General features: G+C 39.9%; 3 protein-coding genes across 7 annotated transcripts; 1 reads left to right on the top strand and 2 right to left on the bottom strand.

Moving 5' to 3' along the window:
• The first annotated feature begins 4,004 nt into the window (after positions 1–4,004).
• LOC111592528 (4-coumarate--CoA ligase 1-like) lies at positions 4,005–6,160 on the top strand. Its single transcript, XM_023304786.2, has 4 exons — positions 4,005–4,162; positions 4,212–4,606; positions 4,777–4,893; positions 5,200–6,160. Exons 1-4 carry the CDS (start codon positions 4,022–4,024, stop codon positions 6,158–6,160), a joined length of 1,614 nt encoding a protein of 537 aa, XP_023160554.2. The 5' UTR covers positions 4,005–4,021.
• A 2,803-nt stretch (positions 6,161–8,963) lies between these two features.
• LOC111592517 lies at positions 8,964–10,645 on the bottom strand. Of its 5 annotated transcripts, none has more exons than XM_023304763.2 (5): positions 10,533–10,645; positions 10,402–10,476; positions 9,596–10,349; positions 9,240–9,423; positions 8,964–9,172 (listed from the first exon to the last, which is right to left on the bottom strand). In XM_023304763.2, exons 1-5 carry the CDS (start codon positions 10,547–10,549, stop codon positions 8,985–8,987), a joined length of 1,218 nt encoding a protein of 405 aa, XP_023160531.2. In that variant the 5' UTR covers positions 10,550–10,645; the 3' UTR covers positions 8,964–8,984. The 5 variants fall into 5 exon arrangements, with proteins under 5 accessions (XP_023160531.2, XP_023160533.2, XP_023160534.2 ...); XM_023304765.2 differs by having other exon boundaries at positions 9,596–10,328; XM_023304766.2 differs by having other exon boundaries at positions 8,965–9,172; positions 9,596–10,271.
• Positions 10,646–15,918: 5,273 nt separating this feature from the next.
• Positions 15,919–17,292, bottom strand: LOC111592523. Its single transcript, XM_023304778.2, has 2 exons — positions 16,551–17,292; positions 15,919–16,489 (listed from the first exon to the last, which is right to left on the bottom strand). Exons 1-2 carry the CDS (start codon positions 17,192–17,194, stop codon positions 16,336–16,338), a joined length of 798 nt encoding a protein of 265 aa, XP_023160546.2. The 5' UTR covers positions 17,195–17,292; the 3' UTR covers positions 15,919–16,335.
• Between the last annotated feature and the right edge of the window lie 9,056 nt (positions 17,293–26,348).

Raw genomic sequence — 26,348 nt, 5'->3', positions numbered from 1 at the left:
TCGAGATTCTCTCGCTCTCGTCTATGTTGCCAGTGGTCAAAAGGCAACTGCAATCAAAATTGCAAATACAATAATATGAAAAGCACAATGAAATAAATTGAAATACCTCAAGCTATGTAAATGGGCAACCCAGCCAGGCAGCCAGCCAGCCAGCCACATGGACACGCACAGGCCGACCCCAAATACCCACACACACACACTTGCACACTCTCTCTTTCTCACTCTCTCACACGTACACGTTTGCACCTATGTGTAGAGATTGGCAGAGCAAATACGAACGAGACAACGACAACAACAACAACAAAGGAAGCTGGCGGGCATCACAGCAACAGCAACAGCAACAGCAACAAAAAAGTTTTGCTCGCCTTCCATACAACTCCTACACCTATCCTAGGCACCCCTAGGGCACTATATCAGCGCGTTCTGCTTTGTAATAGAGACAGCTGGCGATGTCAACGACTACGTTACTTATGCCATAATCCGAAACTAACCAATCGAAATCTGAGTAGCGAGCAATGGCTTGATATCGTCTAAAATAATTGTATTCTCAGAGCAGGTAGATCCAAGGCATTGGCCGATAATTAGCTAGTTATATATGAGCTAGTTAAAGCAAGTCTAGCTACAATATATATCATTATAATCAATATCATTATAGCATTTTTTCAGCAGCATTATTAGTGATATATTTATCAATATTTCGATACTTATGATTATTGCCAAACATAATTGTAAACATCATCATCATGATCATCACTTGCAGCGTAATTATCAGTATCATTATCATCATAATATGCACATTATATTGCATTTCATAATAAACTTTCAAGTGAGCATCATAATAATGATATATATATATATATATATATATATATATATATATATATATATATATATATATATATATATATATATATATATATATATATATATATATATATATAAATCATCATAATGATCATAATTATGACTGGCATCATAATATGAACCTCATCATAAATTTCTTCATAAGCTCCCCAACGATCATCAGGATAGTGGTAATGTATCGTACTATTACTAAACTCATAATATATGTGATAATAATTAACTTGCCAATGATCATCATAATATCATTACTAATGATTATAAAAATCATGATGCTATTTATTTATAACTATAAACAATGTGTTCCTTTTTATGAACAATATACAATATACTTACATTAAGTAAAATGATTGCTGAAATCAATGAATAATTATTTAAATTAAATATCATCTAAATATACTAAACTTGCGCTGCGACTGCCCTGCGTCTGCCCTGCAGCTAATCTGGAATGCGACTGATCGAGCTCTCTTGAGCGCTTCCCTTTTTATAGCTGTCACTCCAAATGAAGCAATGAAATCTTGCTCTCAGTTGGTTGCTGTGTTAGAACATGTCTGCAAACGGAGTCAAGTAGAGAGAGGGATGAAGCTGAGCCTAAATGGATTTAGCTCGTGATGCCAATCTTAATACATAATGTATATGCTGCATGGGCATGCATACACACATACATACATTCATGTTTTGAGCTGTAAAAGTCGCGCCTTCAGATCCGATTGTTGTAATGAAATGTATTCATTCCATCTAAATATAATGAAAACTGAAAGTATTTTTTTTTTAATTTATAGACAATTCATTTAGCTTATATTTCATAATTTAAATATATCTTTGAGTCTACAAATATAAATACATATATATATATATATATATATATATATATATATATATATATATATATATATATATATATATATATCAAGTCAAGTATATATATATATATATTTATATATATAACGCTATTTCAAAAACTGTATATCTATGTTAATGATCTTAAATATTTCACTATTAGGATAAAAATGTATATCAAATAATTGTCATATTTCTACTCATTTATCTCTATAGAAGACTCACAGATCTGAAAGCATTTACGAAAGAGTCTACTACATTCGTGCAGCTCGTCGGGTTTTTTGGACGGAAATGGAGAAGGGAGCGTCTACGTAATCAGCATTTGTGGCGCTCGAGGTCATCCGCAAAGTCCTGCGGCGACATCGTGTTGCATGCGGCACAGCTACGTTCTACGGCAACAACAACAATGAGAGCTACAACAAAAGTTTCATGTGGCTGCGTCCCGACGACGACGACGACGCCGCCGCCGCTGACGCCGCTTCATCTTCCTGCCTCGTGCCTTTGGTGGTGGTGCTGCTGCTGCTGCTGTTGGCCCTGGGGCAACATTTTGGGTTGGCTGGAATATTATAATTACAAGCGAAAGAGGCCCCAGAGGTGCCCAAAGCAGCGCCCAACGTGGGTTGCCCATGACAACGATGCCAACGCTGCCAACGCTGCCAAATGAAGCTGCGGACGCAGACGGCGACGGAGACCAAGGCAGAACTGAGACGAGGTAACTGTGACAGTTCCGCTTTTTACACAGCCCAGTGTGTGTGTGTGTGTGTGTGGATGGGTTGTGCGTGTGTAAGCCAGTTGCAACATGTGACTTCCACTGCCGGCTACCGAGCTGGCAAGCTGGCGCTGGCAAGCTGTAAAGCTAGTTGAGCTCTCTGACTGATGGCTCGTTTTCCCGATTGCCGCTTCGCAAATTAAGACCTAAAAGATACACACACACACACAAATAAATGACTTAAGCCAAGAGAGAGAAGTAGAAAACGAGATGTCGAAAAACAACTTCATTCAACTGATTTTCGTGTGAAAATTATTGAAATACATTTCCTAAAGCTAAACCAAATGAGCTGAGCTACGTCTCTGAGTGCAGTCAATATATATATATATATATATATATATATAAAAGATATATATATATATATACATACTCCCATAACATTTCGTACTGGGCCTAACTATTTTCGTCGTCTCCATTGCCGTCGTCGTCTACCTCTAAGCGGACATTGGCGATTATCTTGTCCACGACTGTGAAATAAATGAGCGTCGTAGTCCGTACTAAGGATAGCCTCGGGGCCATTGTTGGCGCATTGTTGCTTCAAAGAAAAACAAAATACCAAAGATAGGTTTCAATTTATCAGTGTGTGTGTGCGAGCGAGTGTGTGTGTGTGTTTGTTGTGTGCGATGTGGTTTGTCTTGAAGGCAAACTGATTAAGAGCCAAAAAGTTCCCACATTTCATATGTGTGTGTATTTAGCAGCTTGTGGGTGTATTAGTATATACCATCCTCTACACATGTGTGTATGCGTGAGTGGTGTATGGGAATGCCCCGAAGTTCGATTGAGCCCTTCGAGCACATATAACTCACTGCGTCTGCGTATAGAGAGGCAACCTTTTGTACAGTTGACCTGCTTTGCTCGGTAGAGAGTACGCGGGATTAAGCTAAGAACTTCAGCGATCGTTAAGAACAATGCGCTTGATCACCAGTTGGCATATATATATAGCTAAATTATATAAAATTATAATAAAAAAATAAATTAAAATAAATTAATTTTTAACTTTAACGTAGTTAGTTTGCTAATGTTTTAGCGCTTCTAAGAATAATACAGAAATTGTTGTTATATTTTAATAAATTTATATGCAAATATATAAAAAAAATTATGTTTATCATTACACAAAAATTACAAAAATATATTTTTAGTCAAACAATATTTTCTCAGTATCATTATTTCATATTTAAAACAACAACAATTAACACACAAAATAATGATAATGCAAATTAAATCAATCATGATGAGTATTAAAAAATGCAAATGAAATGTGGGCAAATGATAAAAAAGTATTGATAAGAGTGAAGTGTAGGAGTGTAGGAGTGTAGGAATTATATATATATATTTATACATATATTTACAAATATATTTGCGGGCTATAGCCGCAAAGAGTTTTATTTACTTAAACTACAATTACCATTCCTAAAGCAACCTTATCTATGGCAAAAGCATAATCTTATAGATTAAAACTTTGAGTTCGACTACATACATATGTATATAACTAGTCTTTGATAAGTTTGCATTTAGTTAGTACACAAATGTTGGCCAACAAAGTCGATTAAAATGTCTCTGATCGAAACGTTCTACAATCAAGAGCAAAAAATTTGGAGCGGACCTGACAATGTCTTATTCGCCGATCCACAAATATCTGTGGGCCAGGTCATATACGAAGTGCTGAAGGAGAAGCCAAGCAATACATTTCAGGTAGAAACTAAATTAAGACCCAGTCAGTTTTAAAAGGATTCTTCTACAGATACTCCACGATGATGGCCAAACAGTTTCCAATGCGGAGACTTTGGCAGCGGCTGTGGGCATTGCGCAGTATTTAAAATCTGAAGGACTAACGCATCGCGATGTAGTTGGACTTATAGCTAGAAATAGTGCACATCTGGCTGATGTACTGTTCGCATGCCTATTCAATGCCACGCCCTTTCATGCCGTGAATCCCATGGTCGAAAGAGAAGCCATAGCGGCACTCTACGCGATAACCAAGCCAAAGATTATATTCTGTGACGGCAGAGATTACGAACTGTTGAAAGGGCTTACCAAAGACTGGACTCCAAAGTTTATAACGCTCAGCGATCCCACAGAGAATGTGACTGGCATAGAAGAGCTATTGGCGAACGCAATTAAGGAAAATAATTATGAGTGAGTTATTAAAAGGAATATTCAGATTTTGGCTATAGATAGAATCTGCTTTCAGATACTTTGATAAGAAACTTTAATTTAAGCTAGACTCTTTAGCTTAAACTATTTGTAACCAGATATCATTTCTACTGAAAAAATCTTTAAAAATGCTTCTTATAAATGTTTTATAGACCCACAAAGCTGGTGCATGGGGCCGATCAAACCATGGCTATTGTGTGTTCCTCGGGCACTTCCGGCCTGCCCAAAGCTGTGACCATAACCAACTCTCAACTACTGCTAATATCGCCGTGAGTATAAATCTGTCTATACCTATAGATATATAGATAGATACAGATGTATCCACATAGATATATCTAAAGATCTATCTTTATGTATAGTTCAATTTATACCTTTAGATCTATTTTTATCTATAGATCTATATACATTTATAGCTCTACCTTTATCTATTCATAGATATCTATAGATCTACCTTTATCTATTGATAGATAGCTAGATATATCTGTTTGTATATCTTTCTATATCTATAGGTATAGATCTATCTAATCCTGTAGATCTACCTACATCTATCGATACATCATACATTCCCATTCCAGTGTTAGTGGCCTCAATGACGTTGTATATACCACGGCGAGCTATGATTGGCTATCTGCTATAAAGTGCCTGCTGAGCAGTACAGTGAATGAGGCAAGTCGTGTGATCTGTAGCCAGCCCTTCAGCGTGGAGTCTCTTGTGGCGATTATACGGAAATGGCAGGTGACCTACCTGTACGTCTCCCACTGGCAGTTCAATGCGCTCTTCAACAGTCCCCTTGCCACGGCAGAGAGTCTGTCGAGTCTGCAGTTCGTGCAGTACAGCGGGGGCTGGGTATCAGCTGGGGTGGTGCAGGCAGCGCAGCGAATCATCGAATCCACAATTTTTGTTTACGTGTACGGCACAACGGAAACGGACGGCATATCGATTTGCCTGAATCCGGAAGCGGAAAACTTGGTAGGGGCTCTGCTGCCGGGCGTTCATGTACAGATCGTCAACGACGCGGGCCGCCAGCTGGAACATAATGAAGTTGGCGAGATCCTGATCAAGACGAACCAGAAATGGAATGGGTATTATGGCAATCCGGTGCAAACAGCTCAAACCCTCGATTCTGAGGGCTGGTTTCACATGGGCGACATTGGATACTTTGACAAGGACAACAGACTGTATCTGGTGGATCGCAAGAAGGATTTGCTGAAGTACCAATCGATGCATTACACGCCCAACGAGATCGAAAAGGTCATCGTCGAGCTGCCAGAAGTGCAGGAAGTCTGTGTGGTTGGCATTAAGGATCCTTTATATGGCGATGCGGCTGGAGCTCTAATTGTGCGAAAACCGAACAGTGTACTCTCTGAGAAACAGGTCATAGGTCATGTTGCAAAGCGCATTTCAGTGCAGTATAAACAGCTGCATGCAGGTGTTCGCTTCGTGGATAAAATTCCTGTTAATATAAATGGAAAAGTGCTAAGAAATGCAGCTCGAGAAATGTTTCACAACTCGGCAATAACAAAAGCCAAGCTTTAAAAATATTTTGATTTTCAAAGCGATTTAATTATTAATTTATTATAAGTATTTAAATTTGGTATTCTTTCTGCGCTTAAATCCTTTTTATAAGAGACAATGTACTTAAATGTATGGTCGGCTGCTTAACATAAGAGAATAAAGAGGCAAAGAATCTAAAGCACTTATAAATGTGCGCTGCAAGCAACAACTACATCTAGCATTGTTGCTGGCAAGATGAGCTGCAAATGCTTTTAATCCCGATACATGGAAATACAATGAGTGAAAGCTAATAGTGCAAATTGCGGCTTAGCAAAGTCGCGCACCCAATGCAGCATTTAGTCTTCATAATATATTTGTGCAATTTAAAAGTGATACAAGTTTGTGTAATTTACTCTACTCTACTTACTATACATACATACATATGTCTATGTGCACATATAAATAAATAATACATATACAACTGCACACATTATACCTCTTCAGGTATGCATTATACTTTAGCAAACTCCTTTTTAAATAGCTATTTGCTTACGCATATAATAAACATCACATAATTAGAACAAGAACGTTTATCAGATTATACGCATGCATATAAATCATATTTTTGCTTTGCGAATGTATTTATTGTGCGAGAGAGCGAGAGAGGTAGATAATAGCAATTCGAGAAAAAAGTCTTCTAATATTTGGACTGCAGGCAGTACCTGCTAAATGAGAGCACGTCGCAGTATGTGTGAAGAGCATGAGTATTTCAATACCAAACAAAAGCTTTTGATAGCGAACTCTGCAGTTAATGAGCGAACACTTTAATTGGCGGGTAATGCAAGTCTGAGCATTTAGTCTATGATCTTAATGATCTCTCTTATACTATATATAATATACTCTTATATTTCCACATTGCACTCTAATTGATTGAGTGGGAATTGAGGAAAGCTTCTCTAATAGAGTATAAAAAGCTGTCCTTCAAAAAACATTTCGTAGATTTCAACATATGCAATGCAGCTTAATGCATCATAAAAAGTTTTTGCTGAGCAAATTAGAAACAAAGAGTTTTCATTTGGATCAACTTTTGTATCGTTCCAATTGCTCTGGGTGGGATTCTCTTATATCTTTTTTTGTATATGTATATATTTTTTATATATAGTCTTCATCTAGCCATCGGCTGCATTTCATGTGAAATATGTATTACGAAGAGGAACAGAGCAATGGGAAATTCCCTGGCGGCGATTTATTAGTAAAAAATGTTTCGTGTTTGGCGTCTGCGCGTCGCATTGTTCGTCGTGTTGTGTTTACGTTGTAAGCTGTTGCTGTTGCTGTTGCTGCTGTAGCTGCGTTTGCCTTTTGGCCATGATAATTTAGATGCTGTTGTTGTGATAACAATACACACACACACACTTAGACACGCATGCCCTAGCCAAAGCCAAAGCTGAAGCTGAAGCTGAAGTTGAGGCCAAAGCCAAAAACTGCACGAACAAGTTCGATGTTGGCCTTCGTTTTGGACGTCTCGAGGGGTTCGAGCGGGTTTTGTTTTGGGGTTCTTTGCTCGACTCTTGCCTATCGCTGGCCTGCTAGTATTTATGGCCAATGTGAAAGTAACCTTGATTTATGGCACCCCATCAGGCCATCACCTCAAATAGGTTCAAATTATATAAATTGTGCCATATACACACACACAGTGGTATAAACTGTGCAATGCTCGAGGCTAAAGGATTAGCTTGCTGCTAGCTATGAATACATCTATTTGTCGCTAAGCTCGTGTCCCAAAGAGTAGAAGGCATAAGCGCTAGACGGGGCGGGTCGTATATTTTGCATAATTCGTATGCCTCTCTGGTACATCAAAGAATGCTGTTAATTAACTGAAAGCCAAAAATTTAATTTATACAAATAAATCAAATTTTAATACCGCAACACAAAGAGCCAATAGAACTAATAGAGTTTAGTGGAGGTATGCAGTATGAAATTTTATTAAAATCTAGCAAACTATTGTTAAATCAAATCAAGCGTAAGGACAGAAATGTATTATGTCTAAGTTATTCTTGATAGCCCAGTTTATATGTAAATAAAATGTCACTTTCTACACTTTCAGGGCAATCTTAAATTACAATTAACAAAATATTAGAAATTTGGGGATATAGAAAACTAAGTTAGCTGGTTCGCACTGTAAATTGTAGCCGAGATTCTAATATATAAATTCATTTTGTTTATGCATATTCATAATGATTTTGGCTATGGGAAGAGGGCAGGGGCACTCGCAGGCCTTTGCCAAAGTTCCGACGCTGCTGTATATGGAATTCTGTTTGCCCTTTGACCACTGTTTGCATTGGCATTCGAATTTCAATTTGGTGGTCAAAATTGCGATAGCCACAATATTTTTCTAACACTCGCGCCGCTTAAATTTATGCATGGCCTGGCTCTCTAATACCATTTAGAATAACAGAAATAATTTATTATTTTTAACACTTTACAATTTCGGTTTATTTTCGGTTTAGTTTTTATTATCGTTGTTTTTGTTATTGTTAGTGTCGGTCGTGTTGTTCCTACTCTAGGTTTTTAGTGTTATTTGGAATAACAACAAAAGCGAATTGTTTGTTTTTCATTTGGTCAAGCGGCGTTCAGCGATTGGGCGATTGGGCGTCTGGGCGGGCGGGACATGGTCAATATGGGCTGGGAACTGGCGTGTGAACGCGTTCGAGTGCATTTAGATTTGCACACTTATGTTATAAATACACATATATATATATATTTCCATTTATAAATATTTTACAATGACTATTGCCATAAATTTTAACTTAAATTTTATTGCTTTATAAACTGAAAGATACAAAACTAAATTCGAAAGCTGATCGACTTAAAATATGGGCACTTTCATCATACGCATTATATAGTAGTAAAATTTATAAATAATTCCAGACGTTCTCATCTTATGCAAATAACGTCGCTCAATGCTGGCATATTCCGAGATATCCTGATACAACAAATAGATGAGATAGATTATAGTGCAAAGAAACAAGAAAATTGTATAGATATGCCAGTTATCTGCGATATGAGTTCATAGATGAAGACTTAGTTTCCAGATAATATATTAGAGCTTAAGCATTCTTACCAACAATCTTAATTGCAGCATTAATCCCACGACATATTCGGCACAGAGTATTGAGCTGTTGCTGTATTATCTTGTAGCCGTTCAGAAAAAGCATCTTAGTATGCCGCTCGCTTAGTGGTTTTAGATTGGTCACAGATACTTTTACCTGTACGGGTTCCACGTATGGGGCCTTAACCGTTTGTTTCTGCAAGCCAAAGATTGAGAGTCTAATGAATAAACCAATTGTGAACGATTGAAAATTTAGCTCAACTGATCATGATCGATTCGCTCTGAACAGCCGATCGTGAATCGATCGTGAGCAATTGTACCAATTGGTGGGCAATAAAACAACTGTTAAACGATGGATTGGTGCTTACCTCTAAGTTATGACGCCTGCGCTGCACTTTGCGGGTGGTTTCGGAGGTTTCATAGCAGGTGGCATCTGTTGAATCACCACAGTAGTTCTTTGATTTCGACTTGGTTTTCTTGGTCTTCTTAACTCTTTTCTGTATAGTTGTCGGCATTTCAGCGGGCACTTGAACGCCCGTTTCAACTGGCTTTTCAATGGGCTGCACTGCAACCATGTCTACTGTCGGCTGAACAGTCTTTGCAACTGGCCTTACCGCAGTCTGTGCAACTGGCTTCGGAACAGTCTTTGCAGTTGGCTTTACAGCAGTCTTGACGGGAAGCTTTTGCAGTATCTTGTCATCTTTTTGCAACTTGAATAGCTCATTCGCTGTTCCACCGACTGCCGCTTCTGTTGGGTTGCTGACACGACTTTTCTTGTCATGCTTTTTAGGCACCAGCGCAGGTCTAGTCCATTGATATCCGTTCCTGGGATTGGGTCCATTGCTTTTCGCTTTGGAATCGCCCATGCCAGCCGCATCGCCATCCCTGCGATTCACGTTGACCACATTGCCGTCCATATACGCTTTGCATTCAGTCTCAATGTCGGTCAGCAATGTCGATAAGTTGAACAAGTCCTGGTTGGTTGAGGTGTCGCAGCGCTCCCGCAGTCCGGGTAGATATAGATCAGCCTGTATATGTCGATCACTGAAGTGGCCAACATTTTTGGTAGTTATTTGACCAGCCTTTGATATTTTTACACAGCTGGCATTTACCGTGTCCAAGCTATGTACTCAATATATTCTATCGAAGAATTACAAACGTAGTAAATACTTACGAATCTGCCTCGAATTCCGGATTTCTATATATCTCAACGACTTCTGGCGTAACGGGAGAGAGTTTGTTGTATTTGCTGTCAAAAAGGTATGCGAGTCGATATATTCTCTATGCTGCTGCCGCTCTACTCACTGTGCCTTGGACCACATTCTACGTTGCTAAAATATAAATAAATAAAAAAAAAAAAATTAAATGCTAAGTATTGATTGAGCACAACCAATGTGGTCTGTAAGTTTAAGTGATTGAATGAGCTCTCGAAATGCTTGGCCTGCCTGGAAAACGTATTGACTCAAATTCCAGTGTACTAGATCAGGGTTTTATTGGATTTTGCTTAAATGTCTCTTGGATGTATGCGCTTTGAATCACTCTTTATATAATCACATCTATGTTATATACTTAATAGTCTCTAAATACAAAAAACACACATAACATGATAAAAAAATTATATTTGAGCTGTGTTTTTATAGGCGAATAAGTAAAAAAATACATCTAATTTCATTAACTATAACTTTTCGAAATTAAAAATCGAATCAAAAATTTGATATATTTTATAGCTACTTTTGATACATGAGCTACTTTTGATACATGAGCAACGCAAATGTCAGTTTTTTAGTCAAAAGCTTGATTATCGCTAGACAGTTGAGAATAAATGTATTAAATAAAACAAAATATATAACAATGCAATTGATATAATAATATGACGGAAAAATATCATGAATTAATAAGTTTAACATTCTGTTAAGCCTTGAGATTGCAAGCAATTCGCTTAACAGTTTAGAGTGTTGCTTAACATACTTCAACTCTGTTAAGAGGGATTTCATATTTTATTTGTAGACATAAATTGCAAGCAGTTAGCTTAACAGCTTAGCGTTTAGCTTAACATACTTCAACTTCAGGTTTTCAACAAAGGTGGTTTTTTTATTGTTATCATAAATGTTTAAAGATATTTCTTAATGCACATATTCTTATATATATTATATATATCATTTATATATATATATATACATATATATATATATATATATATATATATATATATATATCTATATAAATATATATATATATATCTATTTATTAAGTTTGCCAAACTGTACAAATTATACAATTTGTCCCTTTTGGGGATTTAGTTGGCAAATAACTGAGCGGAGATTGAAATGTTGCCACATGGCCGTTGGCTTTTTATAACGTTGCTGTTGCTGTTGCTGTTGTTGCTGTTACCTTTGGAGCTGCGCAGGCGCAAATCCGCAGGCCATTTGCAGTACCCACTAACCGCTCACACACACATACACCAACACACACGCACACCCCTCGAGAGATGCCCTTCTGTGGACATTGCCTTATGCGATCTCGTCTCCTGCCACATTGTCCTTGCCGTCCCGTCGCTTGTCCTCTGTCCTCGCTCATCAAAGCGGTAAGGTCCTGGGGCAACATTAGCAAACCGAAGCGTACGGCATCGCTGCTCCGTTTGTGCCCCTCCGGCGAGTCGAGTCGAGTTTTTCACGCAGCGACGCTTTTTCGCCGTACAGTCAACGCCCGTTGCCAGCATCCGCAACTCCTTCAAGCCTGCAAGGGCGAACGAGTGGGCGGCTGGTGGGAGGCTGTACATAAGCCTTTGTATATAGCCTGCCTTTGTGTGTGTGTGTGTGTGTGTGTGTGTGTGTGTGACTATTCTCTTTATGGCTGGCGGCCATTTCGTGCGGCGCAACTAAATGCACTTGTTGTTGTTGTTGTTGCTGCTGCTGCTGCTGTTGCTGCTTCCTTTTTTAGTTGCTGCTGCTGCTGCTTAGCCATTGCTTTGCCATTGCTGGCAGCTATTTGAGGCTGAAATGTGCGTGCCGCAGGCAACACAGATACAACAGCAACAACAAGAGCTGCAGCTGACTGACTTCTACTTTGACTTTGAGTCGCTTGCTTTCTTTTCTCGCTTGGCTTTAATTGACTTTAAAATTGCCAAAATAATGCTAAATATTTATACAGCTCGTACAGATATATTTATAGAGAGAAAAATATATCTATACTCAATCAGAGTGAGGCAATTATTTAACGCACACACAGAACAAACAATTTGATTTTGTTGTGCAACTGACAGTTGCATAATTTCTGCATGAATGCCACTTTCAAATTCAATGCACACACACAGAGAGAGAGCATTCGTTTGTGTGTGTGGATGTGTGTGTGTGACTGTTAATTAAATTGTGTCTAAACGTGCGCCCGTCATTTGCTTTGGCGTTTGCCTCTGCGCTTGTTCAATGAAGCGCATAATTGCATAGAATATAGAAAGTTGATAATGCATTGCATATTTCGCATACCTTTCTCTATCTATCAACTGGGAGCCACAACAAAACTCAGTGGCATGGCGTAAACGGACTCAACTTGAGCTCAACTCTTCTAAAGTTAAGCACATTGACTCCAAAATACACAGGAAAGATTTGTACAGTGGGTATATTAGTGTTGCAGAAAAAGGTCTTATCTACAAGCAATAAATATAACAAAGGTCCTCTGATTTAAGGTTTGAAATTTGGTATAAATTTAAGACTTCAATGTGAGACTCTATGCCTAACTTTATTATATAATTTATGCAGCTTTATGGTACGTATTGGAAGACCTTTCCAACACTGTTTTAATGCAAGCTTCCACTCACAACACTGAGCTAAACAGGGTAGCGCCACATCGATCAGTTCGAAAGTTCCACTAAAACTTAGGGCGCAGCATCTTGGCAAAGAATGGTGCACGGAAATGCCGGCATAGCTTCCGTTTGTTTTAGATTCGTGGTTAGGCGGCCAGCAGAGGGGCGTTTGCGTGTGGGCGGGCGTGGCAGGAAAAGCATTTGAATGCGGCGTTAGGCTGAACAAAAGCTACAACGCGCTGTGCTCTGGCAATGTGGCAAACGGGAAATTAAACGTTGCGGTTGTCGCTGGAGTTGCTGCTGCTATAATTGTTGTTGCTGTTGCTGCTGTTGCTGCTGTTGTTGCCAATGCGGCGTATGCGGTATATTATTGGCACACAGCGCTCAATGCGACAATGGCACATGTTGTTGCAGGCATTGTTGCCGTTGTTGTTGGCTGCTCTTCATACAGCTCTGCAATTATGTTGAGCAGCGGCCACTGATAACAGCAACGGCAACGGCAACGGCAACAGCAACACAAATGTTGGCAACAAATAACAACGCATAACAATTGCCATTTGGTCATTAAGTGTCGTTTTAATGGCCATTTCCCTGAGTTGGTATTAAGTGCAATGCGAGTTATCTTCAAGCCACTAAATTGCCGTCAGATAAACGCGTTCCGAGCCAAAAGTTGGCCAAAACCAGAAGCTTAAAACCCACAATCAAATGCTAAACTCGATATGCACTACGATGTTTTGCCTAAAAGAAAATTTTAATTAAATGTCGCCGCTAACGATACGGTAATTCGAGCTGCTACGAGATCTACAGACACATTCATTCAAGCAGCAGCAGCAGTTGCAGCATCAGCATTATTTTGGCTATGTGAAAATGATTTTGGCTGCCGGCAAGGGGCTCAATTTATCATAAAATGAAACACGCCTCAGCTGCAGCATTACGACCTGCCCCAGTCCCCCTGCTAGTTGTGCCCATGTGGCAGGTAGCACATGTCAAGCGCTCGGATTGCGCCTAATGCCATTTGGAATTGCATTTGCAATGTGTCAGCAACATTTTTGGGCTGGCGCCTTCGAGCGCCATTTCTGATGGCTAATTTATTGTCCATAAATAACAAGTTGGGCTTATTGTGCGGCATATTTAATTTGTGCTGCATTTCTATATAAACAGCCGACGAATGGATAAAGAATCCTTGGAACAGGTAGTGCTTGAGGATAAACCAAAAACAACAACAGCCGCAGCAGTAGCAGTAGCAGCAGCAATGTAAGGCTCTGTTCTGGCATTGGCGTTTATATGGCAGGCATTACTGTACGGAGTAACCCACACGCCAAGTTCAAAAATTCATCATTGTTGGCTGCATTGTTGCCACCATCGCAGCCTCCTGCGCCTCCCCGGTCGCACTCTGTTCTTCAGCCTGCAACAAGCCGCAAACGAAACTGACGCTGATGCCCGGCAGCTACTTTTGGGATGAAATATTATAATTACAAGCGAATAGCCCGCGGCCAAGGAGCAGCAGGAGCAACAAGGGGCAAGCAGAGATGGCAGGCAGCAGGAGACCCAAATCAGACCAGACCGAACCGAACAGAGCGCTCGAGCTGCAGCCAGTTTGAGTATAGCCTCAGGCTTGCTTGCTCGCAACATGTTCGTGCACAGCAGGCAGGCAGGCAGTCAGGCAGTCAGGCAGTCAGGCAGGCAGGCATAGAGGCAACTTCGTTGTGTTTACATATGTGTGCGCGCTGTGCTACGCTCTGTTCGCTCTGCGCTGCTCTGCTTGGGTCTGCTGCGCTGCTACGGCTGCTGCTGCCGGCATTCGTGATAATTTAGATGCGTTTGCAGTGATAAGACATGAAACTGGTTTGATGTGCGGAGCAGCATGTTTGATGCCAACTGATGGACGACGCGTCGGCTGCAGTTTGAATTGGCGAATGAGTGAGAGGGAGAGCTAAACATGGCGTACAACTGTTGTGCGTGGGTTGGCTGGCCAGATGCAAAGGACAGAGAGAAAGGGAGAGAGAGAGAGAGTGGGAGTTAGCATAAGCCGTTATTAATTGCAACTTAATTGCTTCTAGCTATTTATTAAGTTTTTGTTTAATTTATAAGGCGGACATCTATAGACACGTAAGTACATAATATTATTTGTACATTTGCTTGTATGTGTGCATGTTTGTTTTCGTATTTTACTCGTTTTCATTTCAATTTACTGCATGTCAAGTACAAAAGAACACACACACTCACACATACACTTGTGCACATAGATGTGTGTGTGTGAGCTTTCCTCATTTTACATAGCTGTCAGTTTTATTGAAAATTAGCCTCCAGTTAATTTTGTATACCATTAAATTTATACATGTTTGCCCCGCTACCTTTCTCTCCATTTCTCGCTCGCCCTCTCACTAGCTGTCTCTCGGGGTCTGCTGTGTGTGTGAGTGTGTGTCTGTGTCGGTTGCCAGGCGATCCAAAATGTAATGCATGCAGATTATAACTTAAATATGAAATGTCACGCATTGACAGGCAGTTTTGAAAAGTGTGCAACAACAATAACAGCAACAGCAGCAGCAGCAACAACAACAACAAGAACAAGAAGACATTAATACACCAACAAGTTTTACACCTTCGGGGCAGTTGCGCCGCTGCCACTCCGTTTATGAGGCATTGCCACAGCCAAAGTCACAGTGCCAGTTCCACAGTTCGGGCTCGAGTCCAAGTCCGAGTCCGAGTGGATGCGGTGCCACAGCACCACCAGCATCATCTGAGCAGCCAACCACAAAAGGCGGCCTCAAAATGACAAGCAGCAAGCTATGCGGCTGCAAAATACCCATTACTAAGCATCTCATAAGGAGTTTAAGCCAATGAAAACCCTGCAGTGCAACGCGCTTAATAGAAGAATAGATAGACTCAACATTATGATTGATGTGTAACGATCTAATTAAATCATTGAGGACCAAGTTTGGATCACATAGTTGTGCTTACAATATCTTGAATATAAATATTATCATATTGAATTTTTGACAGGGTATCCCACAGTCGAACTGTTAGCTTGCTAAGCAGCTTGTAGTATTTGCTTTGAGGCGAAAGTGTGCGCTTTGGGATGTGGTTATTCAGGGCAAGATATGATAAGGGTCATGTAACTCTGACCAGCCTACCGAGGTGTGCAGCAGTTGTTGGGCTGTACCCGAGCGCCTGTGTGTAATCAGGGCATGTAGCTTCTTTTAACTGATTCCCCCGGCCAGCACATGCAAATTCAAATTTGTCAAACTTATTAAGAAAAAGCCTTTTTAAGTGCTTAACACTGGCTTGATTGGATAAGTGGACTCCTCTTCACTTATATATGCAGATCCTTTTGAATACCGGATCAAATACAGGAAAGGTATACGGACACCGACAGGACTTTTCCATTACTCGCAGATAAATTTTAGGTCCAGCATGAACGAAGGGATAATAATAACAAATTAAGCTACGTCCATCGACGAACCTGCCGAATAGATAGGCTAAAATATCAAAAATTCCCCGGAGCCACACTCGCTCTCACTCACATGGCGATGGAGCAGCCCATCATTTGAGTTTGCGGATTGATCATGTTGAAGAAGCTATTGTAGCCCCCAACCAACTTGTAATACGTCTGGTTCTTGTGCTGTATCAGCTTGGGGAAATTCAGGCTAGTATGCGCCTCGTACCAGTTACTCAAGGCAAACGGTATGAAGTTTGCCGAATAAGTGTTGCGATAAAAGAAGCCATTTCGTGATATATTAAAGTTTTTGGCTTCGTAAGGGGCATATTCCGAGTCCGGCATATGTAAATATCTTGTATTTTGGGCATCACACATTATATTTCGATGGCAGAGAGTGTGATGCCGGTTGGCGTACATGGCCAGCCTGTCATTCCACCTGATTTCCAGCATATCGCAGAGATTGAGCTTGGTAGCCAAACGATTGCGCAGTCCATTGTGGCCATAGATCAATAGCTTTCGATATTCCTCATATTTCTCGTCCGTTCCCGATAGATCGTAATGTTTCAATAGTGAAGTACATTTCTTGATGTGATGCTTACATAAGTAATTGCCAAAGCAATTCAGAAGACAGCTCTGATTCCCCGGAAAATACAAGCGATTAAGTAGATTACCGACAGTGTTTAACGCCAAGCAGCTGGAGACCAGTGGCACGAACCACAATATTAACATCTCTGTATTCTTGCAGATGTATAGGTTTTCAAGTGTGTACAGTTATTTGTAGAATATGTGTGTGTAAACTTTGAAGTACTCTGAGAAGGCTTCTGATATACAAATGAAAAGAAAACGAGAGTAATTCAATTTGGGGCTTTCTTCTTGGCAGAACTTAGATGTCGTTGACTTACTGGTTATCAGTTGCTTATCGTATATATATTATATTTTCGTTTTATTTACAAAGCAACAATTTCTCTACTTTTTCAAGTCTTTCCATAATATGTTTTTTTTTTTTTTTTTTTTATCCTTTTATATCCTTGTCGTCTACAATTTTCTTCATGCTTTAATTGTAAGTTGTTCTCTTTCTTTATGTTATTTTTTTTTTACATATTTCTTACATATGAGTAAAACTTATAAAATTCCTAATATTATTATTATTTTTCTTTATATTTAGCGAGTTCTTAAAAAGAGTTTTTAGAATTCTGAAATGATTTTTATAGTGTATACTACATAAACCATTTGAGAATTTTAAGAACTCAAGTAAGGAGCAGAGCTAAGCACTGAGTCTTAAATATTTGTGTTGTTTTTATTTCACAAGTCTTAAAACTTAAATATTTGTAATTATTTGTATTGTTTTTATTGAAATAAATCTTTCAGGTTGCTCCAGTTGTTGTGCCTTTTTCTGGTCTGCGCCCAGTCGCACACTTCTTGCCACACTTAACGCTTTAGTTGGCGTCGGCTACTGTTTAATTGTAAAGCTCGCAACGTTTTTCACACGGTTTTCTTTTCTGTTTTTTGCGCTACGTTTTTCGTTTGCTTTTGCCCATTTTTTCTTTTGCTCTTGGCCGTTGACAGGTGCCTAAAATGCATTTGCCACATTTTTCAGCGTGTGAATTTTGCACTTCACGATGTGTGTGGGCGAGTGTGTGTGTGTGTCTGTGTGTGTGTAACACATGTCTGCAAATTGCTTTACTAACTGACTGATTGACTCTGACTGCTAACTGAATCGACAGTTTTTGCTTTTGTTGTTGTTGTTGCGGCTGCTGCTGCTGTTGGCAGCTCTTGGCTGCTGTTTGGTTTGTGTCTGCCAAAGTGTTGAGTTGTTATGCAGCTGTGCGTGTGTGTGTGTGTGTAGTGAGTGTGAATATAACTGCATTAATGTGAGCTTATGCTTCGCCGAGTTCGCCAACGGTTCACAATAGGGCTTGCTGTTGCTGCTGCTGTTGCTGCTGCTGCTGTTGTTGGCATAATATTACAGGTAGACAACTACCTGGCCACATCATATGTATGCACGCATATGTCTATAGCTGCCTCTGTTGCCAGTTTCGCCCGTTTAACGCTACAATTAAACAAATAGCCGCGTGCAACATAAACACACACACACACAAACACACGCGCACACCTGCTCAGGTGAAAATACTTTATTGCCATATGGTCTGTACAGCATGTGCTGGCTACGATGGACGGGGGCAGGCAGAGGCGGTGCGTATCCAGGGCGGGCTATTAAGTGATTTTAACACTTTGCGCATGAAAATTGCAAAAAGGCAACGCCGTTGATAATTATCCCTTAATTGTTTAATGAGCAGCACTTGAGCAGTGCACGCAGCAACAACAACCACATAACCACACAACCAACACCACCACCACCACCAACAACAACAACAACAAGTCGAAGCTGCAGGATGTGTCAGCTTAATTAATGTCAATTTAATTACAACGATACATACAACATCGAGCACACGCATAAAACTCTGCATGGCATAAGGACACAAATATATATGTATGTATGTATAAGTGCATATATATGTGTGTGTGTGTGTGTGTGTGTGGATTATACTGGACGAGCTTAAACTCAAGCTTTAAAAATTATTTTAAAAAAGAAACTATATTTGAAGGCAAGACCATTTGTTTCAATATTCAAGTCCTTTTAAAACATTATTTGTTCTTAACTAAGTTCTATAATTAGCTAATTAACTAATTAATAATATGTAATTAATAAATAATATGTTTGCTTTAAACTAGCATAAATCTCTTAACTTTGCTTAAGCACATATTTATGCTGCTAGAAATATTCTTTAGACTTGTTAAAATACGATTTGTAACTATATTATATTATTAACTAGATATTATAAAAAATAATAAAAGAATTAAAAAAAGTAAGAGGAACTAATTATTTAATAACTTTTCTTGTAGATAGATTTTTCTAATGATATTTCCAGGCTTTAATTAAGACATTCACCTTGCATTTGCCAAAGCACAAGTCTCCAGCATCTGATATAGGGTTTTTGTTATTATTTTATTTAGCATTGACCTTACTAACTCTATTTGATCCATCCAAATTTTTGCAAGATCTCCATTTTATTTTGCTTGTTTAGGCCAAAATAACTGGGTTAATGAATGTATCAAAAATTGTGCCATGCTTCAGTGTAAAGAGTTGGGCAAACAGCTAACAAGGTTTTTTTTGGGCCAGCTCTGGTTCCCACAGACAAGCTAAGTCTGGAGACTATTAATAGTATAAACAAAAGTAAAAGTAATAATGAAACGAAATATGTTAATAAAATCCATTTACATCTTGAACTCATCTTAATCGTTGACTCATGGCTCGTAGCTAAAGAAGACATCAGTCAGGCAGTCGGCCATTTAGTCATTTGGTCAGTCAGCTTATTCATTTGAGTCTGTATCAATTCGACGCACTCACAACTGGCCACGTCGACGTCTCTATTAGCCAGGTCCGCGCAAGTAATTTGGTTGTTTGACTGATTAATGTTCAGCTGCAAACGAGTTGAGTTGAAAGCTGGGAAGCTGCAGCTAAGTCAAGATGGAAAGATGGAAAGCTGGGAACTATGTCTAGTCGAGGGTCTTTAGCAGCTGAAGCAGTTGGAGCTTAGGCCCCCATCAGAACGAGCACAGCTTGCTCAGTTGTCAGTGGCAGCGTCTTTTACCCTTTTCTCTCGTTAATGGCCAGCGGTCATATGTTTATTTTTAATACCCTAGCCAGCAATTTCTAATGCTTTTCCAATGAAATTTGCAGCACATGGAAAGAGATGTTGATGCTTCTGTATGAATATATAACTTAATATTGTTTCTAAAGTATAATCTATGTTCAGACAGTTTAGAGTATACATATATATATATATATTATATTAACATTAAGTTAACATTAAGTTAACATAGCTGCCAATGTTTAGTTTAGTTTAGGTATATCTGAGATCCACTTCAATATGCTTTCATAATCATTTATAGTTAATACAGACATAGCCAGGCTACAAATATTTCTATATATGAAATACATCTGACAATAAATTATGAATACTACTGTAAAGGTTAGAGTATTTACTCTTCGGCGTGTTTGGTCTAGTGTTTTTTGTTGCTGTTGCTGTTGTAGGATTCGAACTATAATATAATCTTGTTATTGCCGTTTGCCGTTGAAGAACCAATCTAGACTCAATTCAATTATTTTATCCATAACGACGCGTTAAATTTCTATATATATTTAGAAGCGAGTCTCTGCGACAGAGACAATAACTTGTATATAAAAGACAAGTGCTGCACACAATATATATAAATATATAAATATATAAATATATATGTATTTTTGTATGTGTGTGTGTGTATATAGATACCTATGTGGCATATAAAATAGTGAATGTAATTTTATTCACATGTATGGCCGGGGGCCAATCCGTTTTGGCCTGCGGCCACAAATTGCACAGCGGCAACAGCAGCAGCAGCAAGCAACCCCGGAACCCCAGAGAAGGCGCACCTCGCTGCCACAACCCAGGCCAAAGCCAGCTGCGAATGTGTGTGTGTGTGTAGCATGGTACATTATATGGCAAAGGCAGCAGAGAGCGGGGCAGAGAGTTGAAATCCATCATTGGCGCATGGCCGGCGGCTACATTTGGGTTGAAATATTATAATTACAAGCGAACGCCTTAGGGGCATGGAGAGGTGAGGCTGTGGCAGTCAGCAACGTTTGCGAGCGTTGCCATCGCGTGTCTGTCTGTCCGTTCGTTCCTCCCTCTGTCCGTCTTGTCGTCTCTCTGTCTATCTGTATCTCTATCTAACTGAGCTAAAACTCAACAAAGCTGCGGATATGGATACTTAGTTGCCCGCTATAGCTGCTGTTGCTGTTGCTGTTGCTGTTGCTGTTGCTGTTGCTATTGCTGCTGTTATTGTTGTTGCTGCTGCCTTTGGTTGTTCGCTTGTTGTGTTTACGTTGCGGCTGATAATATGGCGCGTAGTCGCAGCAGTTTGTTGCCTCGGGCTTGGCCGCATTGCAGCATGTTCGAGCTGCAACATGTTCGATGCAACCGCAGCGAGCAACCCACAATGTGGTTTCACGTCCTTTAGACTGCCATTGTCCTTGCACGTTGGCTGTTTGTTGTGCGAGTGTGTGCGACGGTGTATGTGTGTGCTTTGTTGTTGTTGGTTGTATTTTGTTTTGTTTGCTCAGGTGACAGCGTCAAACGGGATGCAATTTTTTTGCATTTGCTCTCTATGCTATGATATGGCTAGCTATGCGACATACCCTGTAAATACAGTGCAAAGGAAGAGCATATAAATTCGTTTGCCTGAAGGGTACAAATGTGTATGAGAGCTGCATATAAGCTAGGGAGAAAAGTTGTCTAACAACGCTTTGGTTTTGGGTCAGCGACAGGTCAAAGTCTTTCATGAATTCTTATCAAATTATTTCTATATATAGTTATTAACTTACTTTAATAATTATAATAATTGAATAATTCCACTATTATTTGGATTTACGTTTTACCCAGATCTATCTCCCTCTCTCTCTTTCTCTCTTTCTCTGTTCTACGTGGTATCCTAGCCGCGCGCACTTGATTTGACACTTTGTCACTTGTTTGCCTTCGTACTTGTTGCACTTGTGCGTGTGTGGGCATGGCAAGCAAAAAAAGAAGCAAGCAATAATAAGCGTCGCTCACATTGTTATTTGAACGTGTGTTAAAGGCGGCAAATTGGCCAAAAATGAGACACAAATGCATAACTAGGCAGTAACAGCAGCAGCAGCAGCAGCAGCAGCAGCAGCAACAGCAGCAGCAGCAACAACAAAGACAACGTTGACAAAAACATGCAACACACACATGTTGCAGAGCAGCAGCAGTAACAGCAGCTGTCTCCGCAATTACACAGCATATCTATATACACACATACATATGCATATGTGTGTCTGTATGTATGTGTGTGTACATAATGCATAATTTAAAAATAACAAAAAACTGGACATCCTTCGAGTCGGCCTATAATTATGTTTGGATATACGAGCAGAGTGCCACAATCACAGCTCATAATTGTCCCCGAAATGTGGCTGCTGTCCAGTGACTGTGGCAATGGCAATGGCAGCAGCAGCAGCAGCACCAGCAGCACCAGCTGCCAGGTGACAAGTCCTCAACGGACTCGAAACTGCCTGCATACCCTCATTATATGCAAAATGCCAAAATGCGGCCAGCAGCTACTTAAGTTTAACTTATTTTTAACTTCTACATATAATTTTTTTTTGTTGCTGCTGCTGTCGTTGCTGCTGTCGTTGTTGCCTTGGGGCATTCTTAGTTGCATGTTCGACGCAATCCTTTTCCGTTCAGCATTCAGAGTTGTGCAGCAAATAAAGAAACTGGTCCCATTCATAACTGGCGGCAATTTTAGCATTTTGCATTATATTTCCCTCAGTTCTCATTCCGATTCTTCATCTCAATCTCGCTCTCTGCCTCTCTGACTCTCCAGAGTATCAACTGTCAGTTTTCGAGCTCAAAGCGCCAGCGGGCTAGTTTGTAAATCGTTAAAAATTATGCACACACACATGTGTGTGTGTGTGTGTGTGTGTGTGTACACACGCTGCTGAATCGAAGACTTATGCCAGAAGTTTTTAGTCACCAATGACAATGAAAACTGGTTGGGAATTATACAGCTTAATGGCAAATGTCACGCACGACTCAAATAGTTTATGATGAGTCGATTCTAGGCATGCGGCAGGCATTGGACTCTCCGTGTGCTATTGCAATCTTATGATGCCAGTCCCATTGCTAACCATTGGACAGCTGTCAAAAATATGTGTGCAATAAGCCCATTTGCAACTGGAAGAGCTGAGCTTGCGAAAATGTATTTGAACTAGAGAAGCTTGCCTAGTTGAGAGTTGCTTGAAAAGGAAAATGTTTTTAAGAGTTGATGGCTTCATGCGTAATTGAATAAGTTAACATGGAAGATTTTGACTTGAGTCTTGGCCTAATGTGTGACTTGGCTATTGTCTTGAGTGGAAGTCGTTGGTGAGCTTCTATTCTATTATTTTTTAATAGAAGAAACAATGGCCTTTTGATTACAATCGAATCTGTATTCTCCTTGCTCATCATCTATCTGATTTTCATCAATGGAATTTGCCAAATAAATCAAACGTATCTTAATGAATAACTAGCTAATAGAAAATGGAAATAGAACATTAGTGACTGGATCATGGAATCATCAAGACTGTGTTATATATCTTCTATTATAAATCTTTCATTATTCTATGCATTTAAGCCTGCGATTCTCCTTGTTCAATTGCTTGAGTCTAGCTTTTCAATCCATTTTTTATTACTAATTGAATCATAAATCAATTCAATTTTAAAACGAGATTAAAACTGTATGTATTTTCTTAATAAGGAAATTTAGCTTTTTTAGTCATATTATAAACTAAGATATTTACTCTTTAAAACAGACTTATAGATGATAAGCAAATTTGTTTGTCTAGCCAGAATGCAAAGGGCACGAAATATTTATATATTTTCTTAAGGAAAATTCTTTTGCTAATTCCAAGATATATTGCAAAATCTTAGCATATTTGATAGGAAAATTATGCTTGCAGCTAGAAGAAGTCTTTTTGTAGTCTCTCCTATAGAAGAGTTCATAAAGGCATTCGCATATTCCTTTTAATGAGCACGCTCCAAAGATTTTATAGTAATAATATTTGCAAATAGTGTTTAAATGGAATGTGAAATATGAGCTTTTGCCTTTTGCTGTTTCAACGTTAATATTTTTTTTACACATATCTATATATATACATATATTTTTTATATTTGTTGTTGCAGTCAGTCGTGCGTTAAAAATTAAACGCGAATTTTTCAGGCCGCGTTGGCAGCGCAAAAATGGCATCATTAAGTAAAAGGCCTTAGGGCAGGCATTGTAAATTTTATGAGCCTTTTTTTGTGTCGTTAATAATACAAAAAATATACATACACGCATACACATACACACACACACACAAATGTATGCAAACACTGCTGTGTCTGTGTGTGTGCTACATATAAATAATAATAATAATAATGATGCGTAAAAAAGTGCGGAAATTCTGAGCAACATATGTTTGAAGGCTTTCAGGCGAACCATTTCATATGCTCGCGCTCGCTCCCTCTCCCTCGCCCTCTCTTTCTCTCTAGCTGTCTTTCTCTCTCGCTCCTCTGCACCATTTGCTGTTTGTTATTATTTATTGATTAACACGCAAAATGCACAAGCCGCGGCGAAAATAAAATAACTACAGTCTTGAATAAATATGCATTTTTGCGCCCAACTGAGCGAGTGGGCAAGCGGGCGAGTGGGCGACTGGGCGTGGCAACGTGGTTTGTGGCTACTTTAAAAATCCATCAACAATTATTACTACAACATGTGAGAGAAATACATCTGGCTGTCGACGCTGATTTTGTAGCCTTGCCTGTGTGTGTCTGTATCTGTGTGCGTATGCGTGACCACGCCCACGTTTGCCCCCTCCACTACCCTGAAGCGTTGCAAACAATAAAGCATAAAGCGCGCCGCGCACATTTTGTCGAATTATTTTGTTGCCAGTTGCTGGCGGCTAACTGCAGCAAATTGGCTTGAAATATTGGTATTGCCATATGTATGAGCACTCTCTCTCTCTCTCTCTCTCTTTTGCTCGCTCGCACTCACTCTTCGTGTGTGTGTGTGCGTGAGCTTGTGATTAAAAAAATATTTAAAATTGCAAAACCCAAAGCGACGTCATCGCAGCCCCAAAAGGAAAAAAAACCGAAAAAGAAGAGTATCGCAACGAATGCCCCGTTTGGCTCTCACGTGTGTGTGTGTGTGTGTGTGTGTGTAAAGCTTTGCCCCAAAACAGCAACTGTTGCCATAAGAAGTAATATATGGCAAGCTAAGTGTGTGGCACGGCTGAGAGATACCCTACAAAAAAGTCGCTTAACAATTTCTCCCATGCAGCTCTATCTCGCCTAAGCATACCCTTTGGCAGCTCTGCGCTGGCGCAGGGTATAACAATAAATGGTCTAGTCCTTTGCCCAGTTTCCTGCCTACACTCCGCCAACTCCGTTCCGTTTCACAATGAGTGAAATGAGCGATAAAATTGCAACAATTTCCACTGGCAACGTCGTCCTGCTTCGCCGCCTGCTACACTTGCTGCCGCTGGTGGTCCATACGCTTGCTGTGGTCCGTCAACGTTGGCGTTAGGCGCTGCCTTGTGCACCCGTTGCTCTGATAAAATATGAAAAATTGAAATGTCACTGGGCAGTGAACAATCATTGGTATCGCTCACATGCACACACATGTGCAGCTGGCCGTTGTTGTTGCAAGTTGCAACTTGCAACAATGGCCACTTGTATGCAAATAGCGCAATAATATGAAGTATGTACAAAATTAATTTCGCCTGCGGCCCAGTTGCAGCTCGGTTAACAATTGCCAATGAAAAATGATGTGACATAAATGCGTGTTGGCTTCAAGGGGCGGCAGTAGAGGCGGGGCTGCTTGCGAGTGGGCGTGACTGCGGATTGCGAGTGGGTTGTGCGGGTGGCGGGGGTAAAAGTTGGCACTCATTGTAATTACAGCTGCCTAACTGCGCGCTCTACTGTACTCCAAGCGCGCTCTCTCTCGCTGTCTCACTCTCTCACTCTCTTTATAGTCTCGCTCTCTCTCTGTTTTGAAATTCGCCCTGCGGCGTATTTATCACAAGTTTTTCTTTGCACAGCCTTAAGGCAACTACGAAATATTTCAGCTGCCCGATGTCGACGTCGTCGTCGTCGTCATCGTCTGGAACTGGAACTGGTTCGCCTGGGGCATTGTTGCCAGCGACGTTTCTGCTGCTGCCGCTGCTGCTGCTGCTGCTGCTGCTGCTGCTGCTGCTGCGGCTGCTTGTTTTGCCAACGCGTCAAAGTCTCTGCGACGCTGG

Source organism: Drosophila hydei, unplaced genomic scaffold, assembly GCF_003285905.1.
Source record: "Drosophila hydei strain 15085-1641.00,03,60 unplaced genomic scaffold, DhydRS2 tig00008134-arrow-pilon, whole genome shotgun sequence".
Classification (NCBI taxonomy): domain Eukaryota; kingdom Metazoa; phylum Arthropoda; class Insecta; order Diptera; family Drosophilidae; genus Drosophila; species Drosophila hydei.
This window is presented reverse-complemented; position numbering and strand designations above follow the sequence as displayed.